The 25,487-nt window shown below is 36.4% G+C and overlaps 1 protein-coding gene across 1 annotated transcript in view; it reads right to left on the bottom strand.

Moving 5' to 3' along the window:
* CCDC150 (coiled-coil domain containing 150) overlaps positions 1-25,487 on the bottom strand; it is a 138,654-nt gene that overhangs the window by 29,172 nt on the left and 83,995 nt on the right. Inside the window, exon 18 of the mRNA XM_036747116.1 lies at positions 24,727-24,896. Within this exon, the coding sequence (XP_036603011.1) occupies positions 24,727-24,896 (170 nt within the window). The remainder of the gene's footprint in view (positions 1-24,726; positions 24,897-25,487) is intronic.

The raw sequence follows: 25,487 nt of genomic DNA, 5'->3' as shown, positions 1-25,487 counted from the left end.
GAACAAGTCTAATCTCTCTTCCAAATGACAACACTTCTAAAATAAATCTGTTAAAGGCAAGAAGACTGGAAGATAGGAGGGGGCTAGGTTAGGAAGGGCTTTAAACGACAGAGTATTTTGTATTTGATCCTGGGGGCCATATTTTGAGCCACTTGAGTTTATTGAGTGGGGTGTGTATATGTGACATGACTAGACCTTCACTTTAGGAAAATCATGTTAGTAGATGACTAGAGGAAGGGGAGAATGAAGAATGAAGTGGGGAGAGACTTGAGGCAGGCAGACCTACTAGCAACTTCTTGTATAAATTAAGGGGTGAAGTGAGGAGTGCCTGTTCTACAGTAGCAGCAGTGTCAGAGGAAAGGAGGGGTGTATTTGAGAGATGTTGTAAAGGTGAAACCAACAGTCCTTGGCAGCAGATTGGATGGGGAGTGGATTCAAAGACAGTGAAGAGTCAAGGATGACACCTAGGTTGTGAGTCTCAGGGACTGGATGGTATTATCCTTTACAGTAAGGGAAGAGGGGCAGAGGGAAGATTTAGGGAGAAAGATAATGAGTCCTGTTTTGGACATATTGAGTTTAAGATGTCTACTAGATATCCAACTAAAAGGCAGTTGGAAATGCAAAATTGGAGGTCAGCAGAGAGTTTGGGGGTGGAATTGGTAGATCTGAGAATCATCGCCATTAGAGATGGCAATTAAATCCAGGAGAGCTAATGAGATCATCAAGTGAAGTAGTATAGAGGGAGAAGAGAAGAGGGCTCATTACAGATCCCTGAGGGATACCTACTAAGTAAAGGACATTGGGATTTCACCTTTTTCCTATAAATATTCCCACCAAATGCTCTTCACTGATACATTTTACCTTTCAGTGGTCTTTCCTCTCATCCCTATGGCTGTGATTAAGTATGTGAACTCCTAAATCTTGTTTCTCTTTGCTTTTTCTTCTTTCTTTTCCTTTCTCCTTTAACCTTTTTCTCTTCCTTTTTGTCTCTACATATATATGTCTCTACTTCCCTCCTCATCAGGACAAACTTAAGTAGATGACTGCCCTAAAATAGCTCCCTTATCTACTGGCTAATTCCTGAAATTCTACATTATAGCTTAAGCCAAACATTTGTAGGGCTGGAATAAAATTCAAAGGCCATCTAATCCAATTGATATCTGAAGAAGAATCCCCTCTACAATGTTCCTAACAAGTGGCCATCTGGTCTTTGCTTGAAGACCACAAGTAAAGGGGAGATCACTACTTCCAAAGACTTTCATTTCACATTTTCTCTTTTACAAAGTTTTTTTCTTGTATCATGCATAAGTCCCCTTTGTAGCAACTTCCAATCATTACTTCTATTTTTGCCCTCTGGAGTCAAACAGAAGCCTAATTCTTTTTCCCCATCTCCACCACTTTCTAAATACTAGAAGACAGCTACCATGTTTCCCCTAAGACTTATCTTTCCCATTCCAACTACCGTACCTTTTACTCTTCTGCATGTGGCATGGTCTTGGTCACCTTCACATACTACAATTTGTTTAACCATTCCCCAAGTGATGGTACTCATTTTAAGTTCTTGGCTACAAATATTTTGTACATATAGGTGCTTCTCTTTTTCCTTTGATCTCTTTAGGGTATATATCTAATGGTTGTTATCACCAGACTAAAGTTATAATTTAACAACTTTTTGGGTATAGTTCAAATGTGTTTTCCAGAATGGAAATGAATTGACTGGATAGTGGATTAGCTCCACAAATAGTTCATTAGTTTGCTTGTCCTTCCTCAGTCTCCCCAACAATTGTCCTCTTCTTTATTAGTCATCTTGGGAATCTCAGAGTTGTTTTAATTTGCATTCCTCTTATTATTACTGATTTGAAACATTTTTTTCAAATGGCTGATGAAATTTGTATTTTTTCCTCTTAAGAACTTTTAGAACTATACCTTTTAATGAAAGCTAAAATTCTATTCCCTGTTTTCTTGTTGATCTATTCCAATTTATTATATTGAGCTTAAAGTGCATTAAAAATTTTCAGATCTTTTCCAGATGAACTATTGTCTAGACATGTTTCCCTAGTCTTGTACTTGTGAAGTTTATTTTCTGAACCCAAGTATAGGATTTTACATTTATACTTGTTAAATTTAATCTTAGAGATTCAGCCCATTATTCTAGTTGTCCAGATATTTGAGGTTGTTTCTGTCATCTAAAAGCTTTGTATTATCTAAAAATTTGGCAAATATGTCAATTTGTATCTTAATTTATATCATGGATGAAAAATGTTGAACAACACAAGGTTAAGCATAGATCACTGGGTCACTATGTTAGAGAGGCCTTTCCTCAAATGAATATTAATCTATTAATGAATTTTCTGGGGAAAATAAGTTAATCAGTTCTGAGTCCACCCAATCATATTCTTTTTTAGCTATATTGACAGGGATATTAAGAGAGACTTTGTCAAATGATATGCTGAAATTTAGGTATACTACTATGCCTAAAGGATTCTTTTGATTTATTAATCTAATGAGTTGATCAAAAAAGCAAAGGAAAGGCAAGATGCATTTATTAAGCACTTGCTATATGCCAGGCATTGTGCTAAGTGCTAGAGATATAAATACAAGAAAAAAGAAAGACAGAAGCTCAGATCTTAATGGGGGAGCTGAAGCAGGGGTGTGGGGGAGCTAAGGAGATGAGATACCTCTACAAGGGCACGATGTGGAGGTCAGAAGCAAAGCAGACAGGGAAATGAAGACTGTCCAGCTTGGGTCTCTTCTCAAAATTGAAGCTGTGGGAGGACTTCACCAATGCAAGAAGGGGGACAGCATGATGGAAGGATGTTCAAGGGAGAGAAGGTCACAGGTGTTGATGGATGTTCCAGGATGAGGAGACCCCAGGCTCTGAGGCATGGTGTCAAAGTCCATAAAACCAGAGGCAAAACTGGGAAGAAAAATTATGTTATTTTGCCATGTCCTGTTCTTAATGAAGCCATGATGCCTTTCAATGATCACTGCTTTCCTAATGGCCAACTGCTCCCTCAAATAAACAAACAAACTAAACCACTCATGCATTTCTTTAAAAATATTGAAGAAATTTAGGAAGAATATAGTCAAGCTCACCAATCTATAGTCTATATTATCTTCCCTCTTCAATTTCTGGAAATGAAGTTAAATTTTGTTCTTCTCCAGTCCTGTGGCACTTCTCATACGCTAAAATCGCTCAAAGATCATGGATAGTGACTTAGCAATCATAAGTGCTCAGAGGTATAGTGTGTGAGCCTGTTGGCTTGAAGTCATTGAGGGCATTTAGATGTTTTCTTACCACTTCACTCATCTTGTATTTCTATTTCCTGTTAACCATTTCTTTTTTTTGGTCATAATCTGCCAGGCAATAGATTGTTCTCCTTGTCCAAAAAAGACAAGCAAAAAAAGAGCCCAATGATTCAGTTTCTTCTCAGTTGTTTATTATTGTCCCAGCTATGAGGGACATGATCCTTTCTCTTCCTTGACCTTATGAGCCTCAAATATCTTTTTTTAATTTAACTTTTTCCTCAATTATGTGTAAAAACTACTTTTAACATTATTTTTTAAATTTTGAATTCCCTCCCTCCCATCCCCTCCCTCTCCTCAAGAAGGCAAGCAATTAGCTATAGATTTTACATGCACAGTCACACAAAACATATTCCATATTAGCCATGTTGCAAAAGAAAACAAAGTAAAAACTCAAAGAAAAATAAAAGTAAAAATATGCTTCAATCTTCATTCCGACTTTGTCAGTTCTTTTTCTGGAGGTGAATAACATTTTTCATTATAAGTCCTTTGGAATTGTCTTGGATCATATTTCAAAGAATAGTTAAATCATTCACAGTTGATCATCTTTACAATACTACTATTACTGTGTACTGATTCTGCTCACTTCACTTTTCATCAGTCAATATAAGTCTTCCCAGGTTTTTGTAAGAGCACTCTGATCTTCATTTTTTATAACACAATAGTATTCCATCACAATAATATACCACAGCTTGTTCAGTCATTTCCCAAATTGATGGGCCTCCCTTAAATTTCCAATTCTTTGCCACCACAAAAAGAGTTGCTGTAAATATTTTTTCCATAACTAGGTCCTTGTCCTTTTTCTTTGATCTCTTTGGGATACAGACCTAATAGTGGTAATGCTGGATCAAAGACCATGTGCAGCTAAGTAGCCCCTTTGGGCATAATTCCAAACTGTTCTACAGAATGGATGGATCAGTTCACAATCCCATCAACAGTACAGTGGTGTCCCAAGTTTTCCACAAACTCTCTAACATTTGTCATTTAAAATTTCTGTCATATTAGCCAATCTGATGGTGTGAGGTGGTACCTCAGAGTTGTTTTAATTAGCATTTCTTTAACCAATAGTGATTTAGAGCATTTTTTCATGTGATTATTGATAGCTTTGATTTCTTCTGAAAGCTGCCTGTTTTTATCCTTTGACCACTTATCAATTGGGGAATGAAATATATTCTTACGAATTTGACTCAGTTCTCTATACGTTACAAAAATGAGCCCTTTGTTAGAGAAACTTGTAAAAAAATTTCACCCCAATTTCCTGCTTTCCTTCTAATCTAGGCTGCATTGGTTTTTTCAAACCTTTTAAATTTAATTTAATCAAAATTATCCATTTTACATCCTGTGAACTCAGACTGTTCACTGGACTGCAAAAGATCAGTTTATGTCCCAATCTTAATGAAACACAGTGACAAGCAATGTTCAAATTACCAAACAATTGCACTCGCTTTACACACCAGCAAAGTTATGCTTAAGATTCTGCAAGTGAGGCTTCAGTAATGTATGAACCAAGAATTACCAGAAGTGCAGGCTTGTTTTCAGAGAGGCAGAGGAACAAGAGAGCAAACAGCCAACATTCACTGGATTATGGAGAAAGCAAGGAAATTCCAGAAAAAATAAAACATCTACTTTTGGTTCATTTACTACACTAAAGCCTTTGGGTGAATCACAACAAATGTGGTAAGTCCTCAAAGAGAAGGGAGTACTAGATCATCTTACTTGTCTCCCAAGGAACTTGACATATGGATCAAGAAGCAACAGTTAGAACTGAGCATGAAACACTGATTGGTTTAAGACTGGGAAAGGAACACAACAAAGCTATATATTGTCACCTTATTTATTTGACATGTATGCAGAATATATCATGTGAAATGTGAGATTGTTTTATACTGTATGTATTTATTTTAAATGGAATTTTTCTCTTTCTATCTCTTCTTGCTGGACTTTCTTCATAATATATAGAAATGTTGATAATTTATATGGGTTTATTTTATATCCTGCAACTTTACTGAAGTTGTTAATTATTCCAAATAGTTTTTAGTTGATACTCTAGGATTTTTTAAGTATACTATTATATCATCTGCAAAGAGTGATAATTTTGTTTCCTTGCTGCCTATTCTAATTCTTGCAAGTTCTCTTTCTTCTTTTATTGCTAAAGCTAACATTTATAGTACAATATTAAATAATAGTGTTGACAATGGGCATTCTTACCTTATCCCTGATCTTACTGTAAAGGCTTCCAGCTTATCTCCATTACAGATAATGCTTAGTGATGGTTTTGGATAGATACTACTACTTATTATTTTAAGGAAAGCTCCATTTATTCTTACAATTTCTAGTGTTTTTAATATGAATGAGTGTTGAATTTTATCAAAAGCTTTTTCTGCATCTATTGAGATAATCATATGACTGTTGTTGTTTTTGTTATTAATATGATCAATTATGCTGATAGTTTTCTTAATGCTGAACCAGCCCTGTATTCCTGACATAAATCACATCTGGTCATAGTGTATGATCTTTGTGATATATTGATGTAATCTCCTTGCTAAAATTTTAAAATATTTGCATCAATATTCTTTAAGGAAATTGGTCTATAGTTTTCTTTCTCTATTTTTGCTCTTTTAAGTTTTACTTGTATCATATATTATTATTTTTATATTTGCACTGTATTTGTGTCATAAAAGAACTTTGGTAAGACTCCTTCTTTGCCTATTTTTCCAAATAGTTTATATAGTATTGGAATTAATTGGTCTTTAAATGTTTAGTAGAAATCACTTGTGAATCCATCAGGTCTTGTGGGATTTTTTTCTTAGGGAGCTCATTTATGGCTTGTTCAATTAATTTTTCTAAGATGGGGTTATTTAAGTATTCTATTTCCTCTTCCATTAATCTGGGCAATTTATATTTTTGTAAATATTCTTCCATTTCACTTAGATTGTCAGATTAATTGGCATATAACTGGCAAACCAACTCCTAAAAATTGCTTTAATTTCATCTTCATTGGTGGTGAATTCACCCTTTTCACTTTTGATACTGGTAATTTGGCTTTCTTCCTTTTTAAGAAAAAAAAAACAAATTAACCAATGGTTTATGCATTTTATTGTCTCTCCCCACCCCACCTCCCAAAATCAGCTCCTAGTTTTATTAGTTAAGTGGTTTTCTTGCTTTCAATTTTATTAATCACTCCTTTGGTTTTCAGAATTTCTAACTTGGTGTTTAACTAAGACCAATTGACTAAGGATTTTTAATTTGCTCTCTTTCCAGGTTTTTTTAGTTACATGCCCAATTCACTAATCTCCTTTTTCTCTATTTTACTGATGGAAGCATTTAAAGAAACAGAATTTCCCACGAGTACTGCATTGGCTACATCCTATAAATTTTGGTATGTTGTCTCATTGTTGTCATTCTCTTTAATGAAATTCTTTATTGTTTCTGTGATTTGTTCTTTAACCCATTCATTCTTTAGTATTAGATTATTTAGTTTCCCATTAATTTTTAATTTATATTTTCATGGCTCTTTACTGAATGTAATTTTTATTGCATTATGATCTGAAAAAAATGAATGTAATATTTCTGCTTTTCTGCATTTGGTTATGGGGTTTTTTGCCCCAATTTTTGTGAAGGTGCCATGTACAGCTGAAAAAAAGGTATAATCCTTTCTATTCCTATTCAATTTTTTCTCCAGCCATCTATCATATCTAACTTTTCTAAAATTCTATTCATCTCCTTAACTTCTTTCTTGCTTATTTTTTGGTTAGATTTATCTACTTCTGAGAGGGGAAAGTTGAGGTCCCCCACTAGTATAATTTTACTGTCTAATTCTTTCTGTAATTCATTTAAGTTTTAAGAATTTGGATGCTTTATCATTTGGTGCTTATATGTAGTATTGATATTACTTCCTTGTCTAAGGTACCTTTCAGCATAATATAATTTCCCTACTTATCTCTTTTAATTAGATCTATTTTTGCTTTTGCTTTGCATGAGATCATGATTGCTACCCCTGTTTTTTTTTCTTACTTCAGCTGAAGTACAATAGAGTCTGCTCCAGCCCCTTATTTTTACTCTGCATCTGTTTCAGACATGTTTCTTGTAAACAAAATATTGTTGGATTCTGGTTTTGAAATTCATTCTGCTACCTGCTTCCATTTTATGGGTGAGTTCATCCCATTCACATTCAGAATTATGATTGCTATCTTTGTATTTCTCTCTATCCTATTTCCCCCTTTTATCCTTTTTTCTCTCTCTTTAACCTGTCCTTCCTCAAATGTCTGTTTTGCTTCTGATCACTGTCTTCCTTTATTCCCCTCCTTTCTATCAGCACCCCCCCTAATCTCCTCCTCCTACTTTTTTGTAGGGTAAGATAGATTTCTATACCAACTGAGTTTTGAGACAATTTTTATGAGAATAAGTTTCCAGTACTGCCCACCATCGTCCATTTTCCCCTCCTCTGAAAAAAGATTTCCTTTCATGCCTCTTTTATGGGAGATAATTTCCCCCATTCTACTTCTCCCTTTCCCCTTCTCCCACTGGATCCCTCTTTCTTGCCCCTTAATTTTATTTATTTATGAACTCACACCCATGCCTTCTGTTTATGTATAGTCCTTCTAACTACCTTAATAATGATAAAATTCTTAGGAATTACAAGTGTCATCTTCCCATACAGAAATGTAAACAGTTAAACATTATTGAATCTCTCATGATTTCTCTTTCATGTTTACATTTTTATCTTTGAGTCTTATATGTGAAAGTCAGATTTTCTATTCAGCTCAGATCTTTTCATCAGGAATACTTAAAAGTTCTCTATTTCATTAAATATAATTTTTTTTCTACTGAAGGATTATACTCAATTTTCCTCTGTAGGTTATTTTTGGTTGTAACCCTAGGTCCTTTGCCTTCCAGAATATCATATCCCAAGCCCTATGATCCTTAATATAGAAGCTGCCAAATCTTCTGTTATCCTGACAGTGGCTCCACGATACTTGAATTCTTTCTGGCTGCTTGCAATGTTTTCTCCTTGACCTGGAAGCTCTGGAATTTGGCTATAATATTCCTAGGAGTTTTCACTTTGGGATGGCTTTCAGGAAGCAATCAGTAGATTCTTTTAATTTCTATTTTACCATTTGGTTCCAGGATAACAGGAAAATTTTCCTTGATAATTTCTTGAAAATTATGAAAAGAGAGTCAACAGCTTGGTAAAAGAGGCACAAAAAATACTGAAGAAAATTACACCTTAGAAAACAGAACTGGACAAATGGTAAAGAAAGTACAAAAATTCATTGAAGAAAGAAAGTACTCCTTAGAAAGAAGAATTGGGAAAGTGGAAAAAGATGTACAAAATGTCACTGAAGAAAATAATGCCATAAAAATCAAAATTGGGCAAGTGGAAGCTAATGACTCCATGAGACATCAAAAAACAACAAAACAAATTTTAAAAAATGAAGAAATAGAAGAACACATGAAATATTTCATTGGAAAAACAACTGACCTGGAAAATAGAATGAGGTGACATCATTTAAGAACTACTGTTCTACCTGGAAGCCATGATCAAAGGAAAAGCCTAGACATCATATTTCAAGAGATAATCAAGGAAAATTTTCCCATTATACTAGAAACAAAAGATAAAATAGAAATTGAAAGAATCTACTGATCACCTCCTGAAAGCCACCGCAAAGTGAAAACTCCTAGGAATATTATAGCCAAATTCCAGAGCTTCCAGGTCAAGAAGAAAGTATTGCAAGTAGCCAGAAAGAAAATTAAAATATCATGGAGCCACAGTCAGCATTGCATAAAATTTAGTAGCTTTCATGTTAAAAGGAGCAGAGGGTTTGAAACATGATATTTGAGAAGGCAAAGAAGCTAGGATCTCAATAAAAAATAACCAACCTATCCAGGAAAACTGAATATTATGTTTCAGTGGAAAAAATTGACGTTTAATAAAACAGAGGACTTTCAAGCATTCCTGATGAAAAGATCAGAACTGAACAGAAAATATGGCATTCAAACACAAAACTCAAGGGAAGCATAAAAAGGTAAACATAAAAGAGAAATAAAAAAAGGACTCAATAAAGTTAAACTGTTTACATTCCTATATGGGAAGATAATACATGTAGCTCTGAAGAACTTTATCATTATTAGGGCAGTTAGAAGGATTCTAACCTGTTCTAACTGTTTTGAAGAATAAGTTGGAACTATGCTCAAAGGGCTATAAAACTATGAATTATCTTTGACCCAGCAATACCACTAACTAGGTCTATATCTCAAAGAAATCAAACAAAAAGGAAAATAACCTATAGATACAAAAATAGTTATAGGAGCTCTTCCTGTGGTGGCAAAGGAATGAAAATTGAAGAGATGCCCATCAACTGAGGAATAGCTGAACAAATTGTGTATAATTGTGATGGAATACTATTGTGCTATAAGAAATGAGGAGGGGGATGGTTTCAGAAAAACCTGGGAAGACCTATATGAACTGATACAAAGTGAAGTGAGCAGAACCAGATCACTGTACATAGTAATAGCAATATTGTAATGACAATCAATTGTAAAATACTTAGCTACTCTGATCAATACAATGATTCAAGAAAATTCTGAAGGACTCGTGATGAAAAATGCTACCCACCACCCAAGACAGAAATGATGGAACTCTGAATGCAAATCAAAGTGTAATTTCTCATTTTCTACATTTTCCTTGCTTCTTATGACATGGTTAATATGGAAATATGTCTGACATTATTTCACACGTGTAATTGATATTATATTGTTTGCCTCCTCAGTGGGTGGGGAAAAGGTAAAGGGGATGGAGAGAATTTGGAAGTTGAAATTTAAAAAAAAGAACATTAAAAATAAAGAATACATTTTTAAAAGGCCTACTATTTCTACATTTTAAACCATGGTCTGGAAAGCCAAATCTCATCCTTATATACCTTTTTCTCAACCAGCTGTTTACTTCCTACATTTGCCACACTTTATGCAACTATAGTGATGAAACCACCTGTGACCCTAAGGTCTTCAATTTCTTATCAAGGAATAATTAATACATAATAATAATCTCTAGATTTCTTTTAGTAGTAAAATAGATTCCCACAAGAATCATAAGAAATTGACAGTGATCAATAGTTTAATAGTTTAGGATGGTCTTCCTTACCTCCCAGATATATACCATAGGAAAGAGTGATGGATTTGGTGTCATAGGACCTCAGTTTGAATCTCAGTTCTGCAACTTTGTATTTGGGGCAAGTCTCTAGGTAGGCTTCAATTTTCTCAACTATAGAATGAAGGAGTTAGACTAAATTGAAGGTTCTTAAAATGAGGTCCATGAACTTGTTCTTTAGATTGTTTTAATGATTGTATTTTAACCTAATCTGTCTCCTTTATATTCCCATATTTTTTTCATGCCTTTGAAAAGGATTCTGTGAAGTCCATAGGCTTCATCTAACAGTGAAAGGGATACATGACATAAAAAGGTTAAAAATACCAGGACCAGATGGTATCTAAGGTTCCTTTCATCTCTAAGTCTATGGTCCTATGATAAAAAGATGCCTCAGCATGGAGTCACTATCATTATTTAGCCAGGTGGCAGGACTGGGCTTGGAGTCATGAAAACCTGAACTTGAATTCTGCCTTAGACATTTGCTAGCTATCTGACCCTGGACATATGACTTAATCTTTCAGTTCCCTCAGTGGCCTAATTTTGTTCATCTATAAAATAAGGATAATTATATTTTATTGAGTTGTTGTGAGGATCAAACGAGATAACGTATATAAACTTTATAAACTTTAAAGGGCTATGTAAGTGCTATTATTTTTCCTCCTTCCTCAGGATGCCGTATTGGATGCCTTTTTTCCTAATTCCTGCATTCCTTTCAGGGCAAGGAGTTGTTTCCTTCTGAGAAAATACAGCTTCCTCCTTAACAGGAAGAGCCTGATACCTATTATTTTGTTCAAAGTGACAGTTCTTTTTCTACTGCTTTGCTTCTCTGTCATATTTTTCTAACCTTGAGACATGTTGGAATTCCCCTCAACACCTTAGGAATCTTTTTCTTTCATATTTTGTTCTAACACTTGGCATACTGCTTCACCAATAATAGGTTTCTTGAATTGTTTCTTGAATGTTTCTTGAACTGAGGTACTCATTTTTTTTCAAAGAAAACTCAAACTATGGCAGAAATTGGGTTGTAGACCAATATTTTATACTGTATACAAAAATAAAGTGCAAATTGGGTTGTAGACCAATATTTTATACTGTATACCAAAATAAAGTCAAAATGATTTAGCTATAAAGGCTGATACTATAAGCAGTCTGGGAGAGCAAGGAATAGTTTACCTGTCAGATTTATGGAGAATGGAGGAATTTATGACCAAACAAGAGATAGAGAACATTATGAAATGCCAAAAGGATAATTTTGATTACAATAAATTGAAAAGTTTTTGTACAAACAAAGTCAATGCAACCAAGATTAGGTGGGAAGCAGAAAACTGGGAAAGAATTTTTACTCTCTGATAAAGGCCTCATTTCTAAAATATATAGAGAACTGAGTCAAATTTATAAGAATACAAGTCATTCCCCAATTGATAAATGGTCAAAGGATATAAACAGGCAGTTTTCAGAGGAAGAAATTAAAGATATCTACAGTCATATGAAAAAATGCTCTAAATCACTATTGATTAGAGAAATGCAAATCAAAACAATTCTTAGGTATCACATCTGTCAGATTGGCTAACATGACAAAACAGGGAAATTATAAATGCTGGAGAAGATGTGGGAAAATTAGAACACTAATGCATTGTTGGTGGAGTTGTGAACTGATCCAACCATTTTGGAGAGCAATTTGGAACTATGCCCAAAGGGCTATAAAAATGTGCATACCCTTTGACCCTGAAATACCACCTCTAGGACTGTATCCCAAAGAGATCATACAAATGGGAAAAGGCCCCACATGTACAAAAATATTTACAGCAGTTCTTTTTGTGGTAGCAATGAATTGGAAATTGAGGGGATGCCCATCAATTGGGGAATGGCTGAACAAGTTGTGGTATATGAATGTAATGGAATACTATTGTGCTATAAGAAATGATGAGCAGGTAGACCAGAAAAACTCAGCTGATGCTGAGTGAAATGAGCAGAACCAGGAGAACATTGTACAGTTACAGCCACATCATGTGGTGACTAACTTGGATAGACTTGGCTCTTCTCAGCAATGCAAGGTTCTAAGACAACTCTAAAAGGCTCATGATGGAAAATTCTATTCATATCCAGAGAAGGAATTATGGAGTCTGAATGCAGATCAAAGCATACTATTTGCTCTTTTGTTTCTTCTTTCTCATGGTTCATTCCATTGGTTATAATTCTTCTTTGCAATATGACTAATGTGAAAATGTTTAATGTAAATATATATGTATAGCCTATATCAGACTGCATGCCATGTTGGGGAGGGGGAGAAAATTTGGAACTCAAAAGCCTGTGGAAATGAATGTTGTAAACTAAATATAAATAAATAAATTTAACAAAAAGAAAACCCAAGAAAGTGTGAGAGGTTCACAACCTGCCTCCTCTTCTTTTTAGTTGGTCACTAGACTGGGAATTTTCCTGAGAGAACAACTCAATGTCGAGGTGTTTCAGGTTCCTTATCTATAAGGTCAATATAATAATATTTGTAGTTCCTAATGAAGGAGGCTGTTATGAAGATCAAATGAGCATTTTTATGGATAGTACCTTGTAAGCCTAAAAGCATTACGTATATGTTGTTGTCGTCATCATCATCATCATCGTTGTCATTGGCATTATCCTCCTCATCATTAATTTCATCCCATTCTATTAAGTTTAGAAAGAAATGGCCCTGGGGCAAGTCATTACTTGCTATTATTTTCTTAAATTTAGTGTTTTGACTTCTGGGAGCCAAGATGTTGGAGTAAACAGGAAATCATTGTAACTCTCCCATATTCATCTCCAAATAAGCATAAAACAGCACCCTAAAATGAATCCTGGAACAGCAGAACCAGCAAAAAAGATGAGGTAAAACAATCTTTAGCCCAAGAGACCTGGAAGGTTGGCGGGAAAGGTCTATATCATTCGGGTAAAAAAGGAAAGAAGTCCAGGACAAGAAGTATCCCAGCAAGCTAGCAGCAAGCCCTACCCCAGCAAACCAGCAGGAGGTTTTGAGCCCTAGTGTGGTGGAGCAGGCAAATGCAAACACTAGAACCCCTCATGTGCTTCAGCAGAGCCGGGGGAATAGGCAGATGTTAGCTCTGGGAACTGCCATGTGCTTCAGCATACCCCCAGCAAACAGGCACCTGACAGCAGCTAGACCACCAAGTGCTTTGGCATAGCCCCTAAGAAATAGGTAGACCTCAATGCAGGGACCCCACAGATACCTAAGCAAAGGAATAGACACCAGTGCCAGGACCGCCCCCACCCCCAACCCAGCATGATGAGGTGAAAAGGCAGCTGCCAGCACTATGTCCTTCAGCACAGTCCCAGGCAAACAGGCAGATGTCAATGCAGGGCCACTCCACAGGCCTTGGCACACACCAGACACCAGTACTGAGACCCTGGCTCAGCACCTGGCAAACTTCCAGACCCCTACGGCCTCCAGCAGCACCAGCCACCCCCTTCCTATCCCCTCAGTGCAGTACCAGACACAAATGCTGCCCACGGGCCTCAGAGCAACATTAGTGCAGCATCAGGGAAACAGCCAGGCCCTGTAGCCCCTGGCACAAAAAGATTGGGACAGTGCCCCTTCCACACTAGAAGCAGAGCTCAAATTTAAAAGAGTAAGGGAAAAGGCCAGAAAAGATGAGCAAAAAACAACAACAAAAAATTATCTGGCCATGGAAAATTATCATGGTGACATGGAAGATCAAGACACAAACTCAGAAGAGGACAATAAGGTCAAAACACCTATGCGCAAAGCCCCAAAGAAAAATGGGAGTTGGTCTCAAGTCCAGAAAGAACTAATGGAAGACCTCAAAAAAAGAGCTTAAAAATCAAATAAAATAGTTACAAGAAAAATTAGGAAAAGAAATGAGAATTATACAAGAGAATTATAAAAAAAAGAGTCAACAACTTCAAAAAATAAAACAACTGTTTAAAAAGTAGAATTGGCCAAATGGAAAAGGAGGTACAAAAGCTTACTGAGGAAAACGATTCTTTAAAAATTAGAAATGGGTAAGTGGAAGCTAATGTCTCTGTGGCACATCAAGAATTAATCAAACAAAATTAAAAGAATAAAAAATTGAAGAAAATGTAAAATATTTCTTTGGAAATACCAATTGACCTGGAAAACAGATCCAGGAGAGAATAGTGTTAGAATCATTGGACTACCTGAAAGCCATAATCAAAAGGAAGACCTGGACAGCATCTTTCAAGAAATTATCAAGGAAAACTGCCCTGATATCCTGGAACCAGAAGGCAAACATTGAAAGAATCTACCAATCACCTCAGGAAAAAGATCACAAAATAACAACTCCAAGGAACATTATAGCCAAATTACAGAACTATCAGATCAAAGGAAAAATACTGCAAGTGGCCAGAAAAAAATTCAACTATCAGGGAGCCACAATCAGGATTACACAAGACTTAGCAGCTGCAACATCAAAGGATCAGAGGACGTAAAACATGATAGTCTCGAAGGCAAGTAAACTAGGACTATAACAAAGAATCACCTACCCAGAAAAATTAAGCATAATACTTCAAGGAATAAACTAGTCATTCAATGAAATAGAAGGATTTCATATGGAGGTCAGAGTTGAACAAAAATTCCAATATCAAGACTCAAGAGAAGTGTAAAAAGGAAAAGGAAAACATAAGAGATTCAATAGAGCTAAACTGTTTACATCCCTACATGGGAAGATGATAGTTGTAATTTTTAAGAATTGTATCACTAATACTGCAGCTAGAAGGAATATACATAGACAGAGAGTATGGGTAACAATCCTGATCTCAGATAAAGCAAAAGCAAAAATAGATCTAATTAAAAGAGATAAGGAAGGAAACTAAATCATATATTTGGTGTTTTAAGGAATATTATATAGCTGAATAAAATAATTCCTTTCTATAGTTGAGTAAAAGTATTAGGATATCAGCTCATCCTCTGCAGGATCAATGAAAGCACCTCAATATAACTACAGTAGCAAGACAAGAAGAGTGATATATACCTTATTCTGTTCCCATGATTTTGATTTCTTCTGCAAGGTCTCTATATTTGATAGTTTTTCATTCCATTTATCTTGGATATTGAGTATTTGTCATAGCAATATCAAAAAACACTGCTTTTAACTTTTTATGGATTAATGTGACATTTAGACAATTACAAATAACAGTTCTGTCTGTGATAAGTTTGTTAGTACATCTTAAGGATATTTTGAGGTTTATAACTTTAGTGTAGAGATTTGTAGTCTGTCAGTCTGTGAAATATAGTGTTTTTAGAAATCTAGTTATTGGGTCATGTTTTGTGAGGCATTTGGTAGGAACCAAGTTTTTGCTGCTGCAGTAATATGCTGCAAAATATTTTTAATTTCCTTACATACTCTGTGTTAATCACTAAGTCCAGAGCCCTTAAAAGTAACTCTTCTATAATTACTGGTTGTCATGATTTAGGTCCGAATTGCCATCATAAACCCTTTAATTTCCACAAACAAATCTGTATGACTCAGCTATTTGTTAGATGACTCTTTGTTGGCTGATTTCATGTGGCCATTGCCCATAGATGGAGGGCCTTTTGATTCTATTCTTCGATCATAACTGTTTCATAGGCTCGATCCAGAGGTAAACCACTTTCAGTTACATAAAACAAATCCATTAGTGTTATTAGTCTTTACTTTTGCTCAGTGATGTCTGTTTGCTCCAAAAGACTTCTTTAGGTTTTAGAACTGTTTATCATGTGATCTAAGAAAGTCTATCAGTCTTCATCCTCTTTTTTTGTTGAGAAAGCATTAATCTTCCTATTGTCATGTTTGGTGATAGGCTTTCTGTTTCATAATTATTATTGTTATATGAATTTTGTTGGTATATTTTCCAAATTTGTTATGATCTATTTCACAAATCCAAAAGTATACATTAAGATCAATATTGCATAGGTGTTAATTGCTTTAAATGTGTTCTCATTCGGTTTGGATTTTTGGTTATCAGTAAGTCTCAACGTATCTAGCCACAGCCTTTGTGTGTGTGTGCGTATATACACAATTATTATCCATTATTATCCTGTTCTCATATTTATCAATGGGTTTTAGACAGAAACAGATCTGGAATAAATTACTCTTATTCTTTTATTTGTAATGTTCTATAGAGTATTGCACCAGTCAAATATTATTGATATCATCAACACCATCATCACTATCAATACTTTCTTTTCCCTGATAACTTGGAAAATGGAGAGGTATTCCTCTAGCCCTTTCACTTTTTCCTAAGGGGTAGGACATTCTTTTCTTTGTGCACACAGATTGCTTGCTGTTTGTCCTTCAGTTTTGAAGAGGACCGTGGCATTAAGAAGGTGATATCATGACTGGTAAATGAATTAGATTTAAGTGAGGCAGGGCTGTGCAAAGTCACCAGCCTCACTCTCTCCTCTGGAGCCATCTGGGTCCAGTGGCAAGATATAGATCAGGATGACTGGAGATGGCCCAGGATTCAGTGGAAGACCTTGGACTTTTTAAGCTAAGGGCTTTCCCAGGTCTCAGTTTATCTGAGGCAATGCCCATCCAGTGATTAAGGCTAAGTAAGAAAAGAGGCAAAGAATGATCTCTTTTACCTAGTCAAAAAAAATTCATCTGGGAGGAAACCCTTAGGGTTTCTGGACAAAACAGAAACAACTGCTATTTACACTCACTCTGAGCCATCAAAGCACAATACAAATGAAGCTTGGGCTGGGACCTACTGTTGGCCAATCAATGAGAGCCAGAGTGATATGGGTTTAAGGCTTGGTCCTTAAAAAAGAAATCTAGCCTGTAAACCCCAAAATATCTTGAAAAAATATCTTCAAAATTTATATTCCTTTGGGCAGAGCACCTGCAAGTAAGGGTATGATTCCCTTTGTGAACAGGAGAGGAGGGAAGGAGAGAAGAAAGGATGGAGCTGCATTGCCCAACTGGAACTGGCCAGTTCGGTCCACAATGGGGCAGCTACTACCACTCACAGGTTGCTGTTTGTCCTTCATTCTCAAAGAGAACCACAACATCAGGAGGGTGATGTCATGATTTGCAAATGAATTGGCACAGAGATGTTACTTGAAATGAGCAGAAACATCAATCAGTCAAGAAGCATTTATTAAGCATCTACGATGTGCTAGGCACTGTATTTAAGTGTTGTGGATACAAATACAAAAAGTGAAATAATCCCTACTCTCAAGGAGAGTACATTCTATGGGGGAGATTACACATACATCTCTTATGCATATACAGAAAAAACCCTAAATAAATATAAGGTAGCATACAGTTAAGGAGTGAGGGCAACAGAAATTGAAGGAATTGGGAAAGGCTTTAATTAGAAGATGGTGCTTGAAATCTGCTCTCCTATAAAATGGAAGCAGATAGCAGAGTGGATCAAAAACCAGAATTCCACAATATGTTTACAAGAAACACATTTGAAGCAGAGAGACACACAGAGAGTAAAGGCAAGAGGCTGGAGCAGAATCTATGCCTTCTTCTTCTCTGTAGCTGCTTCTTCTACTCTTAAGGACTATGACTTTGAACCCTCTTAAAATGCAAACACCACCCCCCCAGGAGGAGTAATGCCTTAATCCAGGAGTTCTTGAACTTTTATGTTGAGAACTGGACCCCTTTTTGGGAATTTGGTAAAGCCAATAGGCCCTCTCTCAAAATGAACATTTTAAATGCATAGAATATATTAGTTATCAAAATATTTAGAAAAGCAGTTCAAGGGCCCCAGCTTAAGAAGTTCTGCCCTAATTTTCTCACTTTTAATTTGAGTACTCTGAACAAGTTTCACAAGAGGGAAGATGAAAGTTTATGATGAAGATACCAGGTATCTCAGAGCTGTCCAGGTAAGTGGGGTGTATTAAAAAGAAGTACAAATATAAAAAATGTAATACTAAGAATCAAAGGAAAACTTCACTTTTTCACAATTTTTCATCATTGCTCAGCTAATTATGTTTATTTGCATTACCACAAAATCTAAAATACTCTTACATTTCTATTTCTCAGCAAAACTTTACAACTGGTCTCCATCTTTCATAGATCTCCCTCTCATTACTATATTGCCTCTTCTCTTGTCCCACCCATCTTTTCTAGATTGAATTTCCCTTATCCCATCCCAATCCTAACCCTATAACCTTACCAACAGAGACATAACTAAAATTTCCCCATCTACTACTGGAGGAATAAACAACAACATATGATAATAATTGTGTAACAAATCGCTTTAGGTTGCAAAAATTTAGTACCAGTTGCCATAACTATATAACAGAAGGTTGTTACCCTCCATAACCTAACAGAAGACAAATCTTTATACTACAAATGCAAACCATAAAATTTCCCTGATAATCCAACAAATAAATTGTAGTGGCACCAGAGAATCTTTGCAAAAAAAAAAACCTGCCCCTACTTACCTTGCCAATGACAATGACCTATAGAAAAGTCACTATACTGAATACTCAAATTCTAGATTATTTGAAATGAAAAGATCTTAAAATACAGAGATTTCACAAAAGAAATCCAATGTACATGGGAACAGGATGAATCATATATCTATCATCCTAATTAGCAACAGCTAGGTGGCACAGTGGATATAGTGCTGGACTTGGAGTCATGAAAACCTGAACTCAATCTGGCCTCAGACACTTAGTAGGTGCATGACTCTGGGCAAGTCATGTGACCTTTGTTTGTCTCAGTTTCCTTTTCTATAAAATGGGGATAATAATAGCACTTACATCCCAGGGTTTTTGTGAGGATAAAACGAGATAATATTTGTAAAGTGACAATACATTCAATATTAATATTATTATTCTTGTGTACTGTCTGCTACTGGAGTTGTCTTAGGGATGCTTTGAATGGACCTGGAGAAGATGAGCTAATGTCCCACAACTTTTATTCCTTTATAAAAAAAAAATTACTTCTGAAGATGGTGGCTAGAAAGCAGGGACTTGCTTAAGCTCTCCCCCAGATCCCTCCAAATACCTGTAAAAAATGGCTCTGAACAAATTCTAGAGCTGCAGAACCCACAAAATAGCAGAGGGAAGCAGGGCTCCAGCCCAGGAAAGCCTGGATGGTCACTGGGAAGGGTCTATCACATGGAGCTGGGAGCAGAGCAGAACACAGCCCAGTATGGGCCATGCCAGGACCAACCAGACCAGGAGCCAGGTGGTACAGATGGTAGGGCCCTGAATCATTGAGCTGTGGCAGTTACCGGACTTCTCATCCTACAAATGCCAAAGACAACAAAGCAGGTAGTGGGAAAAACTGCTGGATCCGAGTGAAAGAAGTTCACAATTGGCCCCAGCCCCGGGGGCGCGAAAGTGGTGCAGCTCTGGGGCTGCTTCCAGAGCTCCAGCTAAGGTTGCTTCTGGCCCCTGGCCCACCCAGTGGGAGGAATTAGGCAGCGGATCAGAGCAGGAGTGCAGAGCCTGCTTGGATCTGGGTCGTGGTCCGGGTTGGCAGTTTTGGGGGGAGGAAGAGCACTGGTGTGGCAGAGCTTGCTGTGTAGAAGTAGCTCTGAAAACAGCAGTGCAGCCCCTAAAGCTTGGGACATAGTACTTTCTACTCTACAAGCAGTCATGCCCCAATGAAAAGCTCAAGGGTCAAGTAGTTGTCTGGGAACATCAACAGGCAGTGAAAACGAACTCAGATTCAGACTCAGACTTTGAAATCTTTTTTTGGTGATGAAGAAGATCAAAACATACAGCCAGAAGAAGTCAACAAAGTCAAAGAGCCTACATCAAAAGCCTCCAAGAAAAATATGAATTGGTTTCAGGCCATGGAAGAGCTCAAAAAGGATTTGGAAAAGCAAGTAAGAGAAGTAGAGGAAAAATTGGGAAGAGAAATGAAGATTGATGCAAGAAAATCATGAAAAACAAGTCAATGACTTGCTAAAGGAGATCCCAAAAAATACTGAAGAAAATGGAAAGTGGAACTGTTTTGCTTACATTCCCACATGGAAAGATGATGTGTGTAATTCATGAGACCATTCTCAGTATTAAGGTAGTTGAAGGGAATATACATATATATAGACAGAGGGCACAGGGTGAGTTGAATATGAAGGGATGATATCTAAAAAAAAAATCAAATTAAGGGATGAGAGAGGAATATTTTGAGAGAGGGAGAAAGGGAGAATGGGGTAAATTACCTCACATAAAAGTGGCAAGAAAAAGTAGTTCATTGGAAGGGAAGAGGGGGCAGGTGAGAGGGAATGAGTGAAGCTTGCTCTCATCGGATTTGATTTGAGGAGTGAATAATATACATACTCAACTGGGTATGTTACCCCACATGAAAGTAGAAGAAAGGGGATAAAAAGGGGGGACAATAGAAGGGAGGGTAGATGGGGGAAGAAGTAATCAAAAGTAAACACTTTTCAAAAGAGACAGGGTTAAGGGAGAAAATTGAATAAAGGGGGACAGGATAGGAGGGAGGGAAATATAGTTTGTCTTTCACAACATGATTATTTATGGGTGTGTTTTGCATAACGATATGTGTGTGGCCTATGTTGAATTGCTTGCCTTCTCAAGGAGGGTGGATGAGGAGGAAAGAGGGGAGAGGATTTGAAACTCAAAGTTTTAAAAGTAGATGCTCAAAAAAAAAAGTTGTTTTGCATGCAACTGGGAAATAAGATATACAGGCAATGGGGCACAGAAATCTATCTAGCCCTACAAGAAAGTAGGGAGAAAAGGGATGGGGGGTAGGGGGAGTGGGGTGACAGAAAGGAGGGCTGACTGGGGAGTGGGGCAATCAGAATATATGCCATCTTGGAGTGGGGGGAGGGTAGAAATGGGGGGAAAATTTGTAACTCAAAATCTTGTGGAAATCAGTGCTGAAAACTAAAAAATATTAAATAATAAAGTATGGAATTCAAAAAAATTACTTTTTCCATCTGTACAATACTAAATTAAATGTATAATCTGCCAGATTTTAAACATAACACACAAACAGTAGGATAGCAACTTGTCCAAGGTCAATTTCTATTTGAACTCCACATAAGATGAGAAGAATAAGAAAATAGCAATGGTAATACATGAAGAATCAGTGATTTCATCAGTATAGGAACTATGGGAATTCCCGTCAGCAATGCAGGTAGATGGTAAGCTAACCAAGACTCAGGAGATACATCCTAAGGAGTTGCCTGAGATACAGAGAAGGTAACTGTCTTGTCATGTCACATAGTAAGAGTCAGAAGTGGGATATTTTGATCCTATATCTTTCCTTATAAACTTCTACATACCGAATAGTTATTATCAATGTAATTATTAGTATTTTATTGCTATTATTAGCATAGAAGCAGCATTGCATAGGGAATAGACTAGAATCAAGACTACAGACAGTTAAGAGAACTACCCAGTTCTTATTTATGTGAAGGAGTTTGTTCTTTCCATCACACAGGCCCAAACCCCCTGCAAATATGGAAATAAATGTACAAAATAAATACACAGTAATTTTTTGGGTGAAAAGTAGTGAAAAGATCATGGAAGTCTTCATGTAGAAGGTGGCACTTGAGCTGTGAAAGAAATTCTAAATTCTGTGATGGGTGAAAGATGAAGTAACTGAGGAAACAAAGGTTTGCTCTTCTGAGTATATCAATTTATTAAGAAATGTATGCCAAGTGCCCAAAAAATTAGGACCAGGTCCCTTCCTTAGCTTAGGGCTGGACCCTGAATACAGGGGGAACCAGACTTTTCTACATTAAAAGCAATTAATCAAATAAGGCCAATTAATTAAAAGGAAACAATACAACATTAGATAGTCTGATTTTTAATTGAAGGAAAGATTAGGGATTTTCCAAATTGAGAGGCAGAGAGTGAATGGGTGCAATTCCTTGAATTCAGAAAAACAAGGGTACGAGTCTCCCCAAGTGTCTATGAATAATCAAAGGAGCATGGAAACAATAACAGTTTGATTAGTATGGGGCCAGTTTTCAGATAAGACATATGGGTTGCTTGAGATGTATGTACATATGTATGTGTGTATGCATGTATGTATACATATGTGTGCATGTATATGTGTGTATATAAACTCCTTTAATCAAGCTTTGGATCTGACTTTTTGGTTAGTACAACCTAGATCCTTGGTTAAGTGTTTCCAAGCAGCAGGGAGATGTGGTCCACTTTCCCAGTCATGCAGGGTTAGGTTCTACTAATGCAAGAAAGTTTTCTCCCAATTCCTACAAATGAATAAAGTTTCCTCACAAGACAGAAATTGGACTAGACCATAAGTGAATAGAAATAAGCTGGCTCCAGAATTGAGTCAAAGGATGGAGTCAGTGTGGTTCACTCAGTTCCCACAATTAACCACTTGCTATCCTAATCCCCTTAACAATGAACTCACACCCAAAAGTACTGTAACTCATGCCTGAGTGAAGCTTATCTAACACATGTATTTTCTCCACTAAGGCACATCACAGCCTTCTTGTTCTCAGGAACACTAAAAAGCACTCAGCTTGGGGCCATTTTAAACAGTGAAATCACCAATAAAACGTACAAAATGCAAAAACAGTGGCACTAAATAGACTGGGCAAAGGACACTTATTTACAGTAAAAGAGCTAGAACAAAAAAAGCAGAGCATTGCCTTATTTGACCTCAACTGGGAATGTGTGTTGGCAACTTAAATTTTTGCCACTCTGCCACATGCTACACTGCCATGTCCAGGAATAAAGTTTAAGTTCTATGACTATTGATTTTGAGATTACAAATAAATTCTAGCAAGCAGATGAATTTGCAAACACGGAATCTGTGCATAATGAAGATCATCTGTATATTCTGGGTATGGGGGACAGCTACTGCAAAAACACGGAGATGACATGAAATATTGTGTGTGATGTCTATCAATAGAATGTATGAAGGGGATTAATAACATAAAGTAAGACTTGAGAAGCACACTGGAGTTAGATTTTCAAGAGTATTAAATGTCAAACAGAAAAGTTTATATTTGATTGTAGAAGGAGTAGGGAGCCACTGGAGTTTATTGAACAAGGAAATGGCATGTCCAGACCTGTGTTTTAAGAATATCACTTTGGACATTATGCGGAGGATGGACTGGAGTGGGAAGAGGCCTGAGGCAGAAAGACTAATTAAGAGGCTATTCAGATAGCCCTGGATAGAGGTAATAAAGATTTAAACTACAGTGGTGGACATGTAAGCAGAAGGGAGATAGATGCAAGAGGTGTTGTGGAGATAAAAATTGACAAGTCTTGGCAACTATATATGAGATGAAGGCCAATAAGGAATTAAGGAAGACTAAAGCTGTGAACCTGGGTGACTGGAAGGAAATAGGAAAATCTGGAAGGGTGGAGAGTTTTGGGGGAAAGATAATGAATTCAGTTTTGGACATTTTGAGTTTGAGATGTCTATGAGACATCTTCTTTGAAATATTCAACAGCCACCCAGTTGGTGATGAGAGACTGGAACTTAGGAGAGAAACTAGAGATGGATATATAGGTCTGAGAGCCATTTGCTTAGAGGTAATAATTAAACTCAAGTAAGTTGGTGAGGTCACTCAGAGAGAGTGTAAAGTGATGTATGTAAAATGCTTTGCAAATTTTAAAGTATTATATAAAAATTAGTTATTATTATTGATCTGTGTCCTGCCTATCAAATGAATGGTTGCTATTTTGTCTCCAGGTCACTATAATGTACAACTGTATCTAACAATAGTTGTCTTATACAGTTTTTTAATAGGTTAAAAAAAGCCTATAAAACTTTTCATCAGAATATAAAACTTGCATAGAACTCTAGGTATATTTTTTAAAAAATGATCCTTTCTTCCTATTACTCTTTCCTCCATGACACATATCATTAAGGGAGAAAAATGTTTGTACATGTTAGCATTTTTCCTAGGTAGAAATTCTCTAAAAATTCATAGCAGAATTGGAAGAGGATTGAAAGTATTTTATTTTATGTCTGATTTCCTTTAGGTCCACAAACTGATTTCTTTTAGACCTATCCTGATTTAATTTAGGCTGTGGACACATGAGGTGCTTGAACTTTCTTATGGCCTAAATGTTATTAGTGACTGCAGGAACCAAGAACAAAACAATTACGTGGTAGACTCCATGCTCAGCTGAGTCATTTCACTGCTAGGAACAGGGTGGTTTTATCTGGTTGTTACTCCACCAGTATGCAAATGACCGTATTTAAATCATTAGTAAGGTGATGGCTACTGTTATTCCTGGCTCAGAATAGAAATGAAAATCAGTTTTCTAGACAAAAGAACCAAATTCACTTTCTGTAAGACATCCCCTACCTTTATAATGACTGCATTGCCCTTACCTATAATTTTCCAAAGTTTGCTCCTCAATTTCTTTGCTGTCCAGTTTCTCTTGAATGTGGTCCAGCATTTTTTGGAGTTGGGTATTAGTCTGCAGAGCCTGTTCCAAGCTTAAAGCAAGCTTCCTATTGTCTTCTCTGGACACATCTAGTGCATTATGTAGTGGTTCCACCTGAAAGAAGAGAGCAACGAGATGCTTTAATTTCATTGAAGTACATAGGAGGAACATCTATGTACCTTGTACACTCATATCACTTTATCAATTAGAAGTGGTTGGTTGGAAAACAAAGAAAGATCCCAGATGTCTACATTAGTACAGTGACAACATGCAGAAACTTATAATGGGTATATATTTGATTTGTAAGAATTTGCTATCTTTTTGAGTGAATAGATTGATCCTATTAGAGGTAATTGAAAGAATTCGCCTGTAAAGGGTCCTCAGAGCTTTGAAAATATAGCTAGTGGATATATTTTAGATTCTCCTGAAGTTACAAGTTCTTTTCTAAATCCTTTAACTTCTGAATTTTAAAAATGTATTAAATGCAAAAAAAAATGTTAACAATACAAGAGACATATATAGAACTTTAAAGTTGTCATGAGCAAAAGACAGTAAAGTGAATTTTACTCCAGGCCTGATAGTGACATTGTACACTTCCTTCATGGAGCCTGTTTCCCATTTGTAACCTTGTCACTAGTCAAAGTCATCTTTTAGTAAAAAGGGAATTTATGCAATTCTTTTTCATTCAGTTTTTTGGTTCTTCAA

This window comes from Trichosurus vulpecula, chromosome 2, assembly GCF_011100635.1.
Source record: "Trichosurus vulpecula isolate mTriVul1 chromosome 2, mTriVul1.pri, whole genome shotgun sequence".
NCBI classification, from domain to species: Eukaryota; Metazoa; Chordata; class Mammalia; order Diprotodontia; family Phalangeridae; genus Trichosurus; species Trichosurus vulpecula.
Note: the sequence above shows the minus strand (reverse complement) of the source record. Positions and strands in the feature narration are given on the sequence as shown.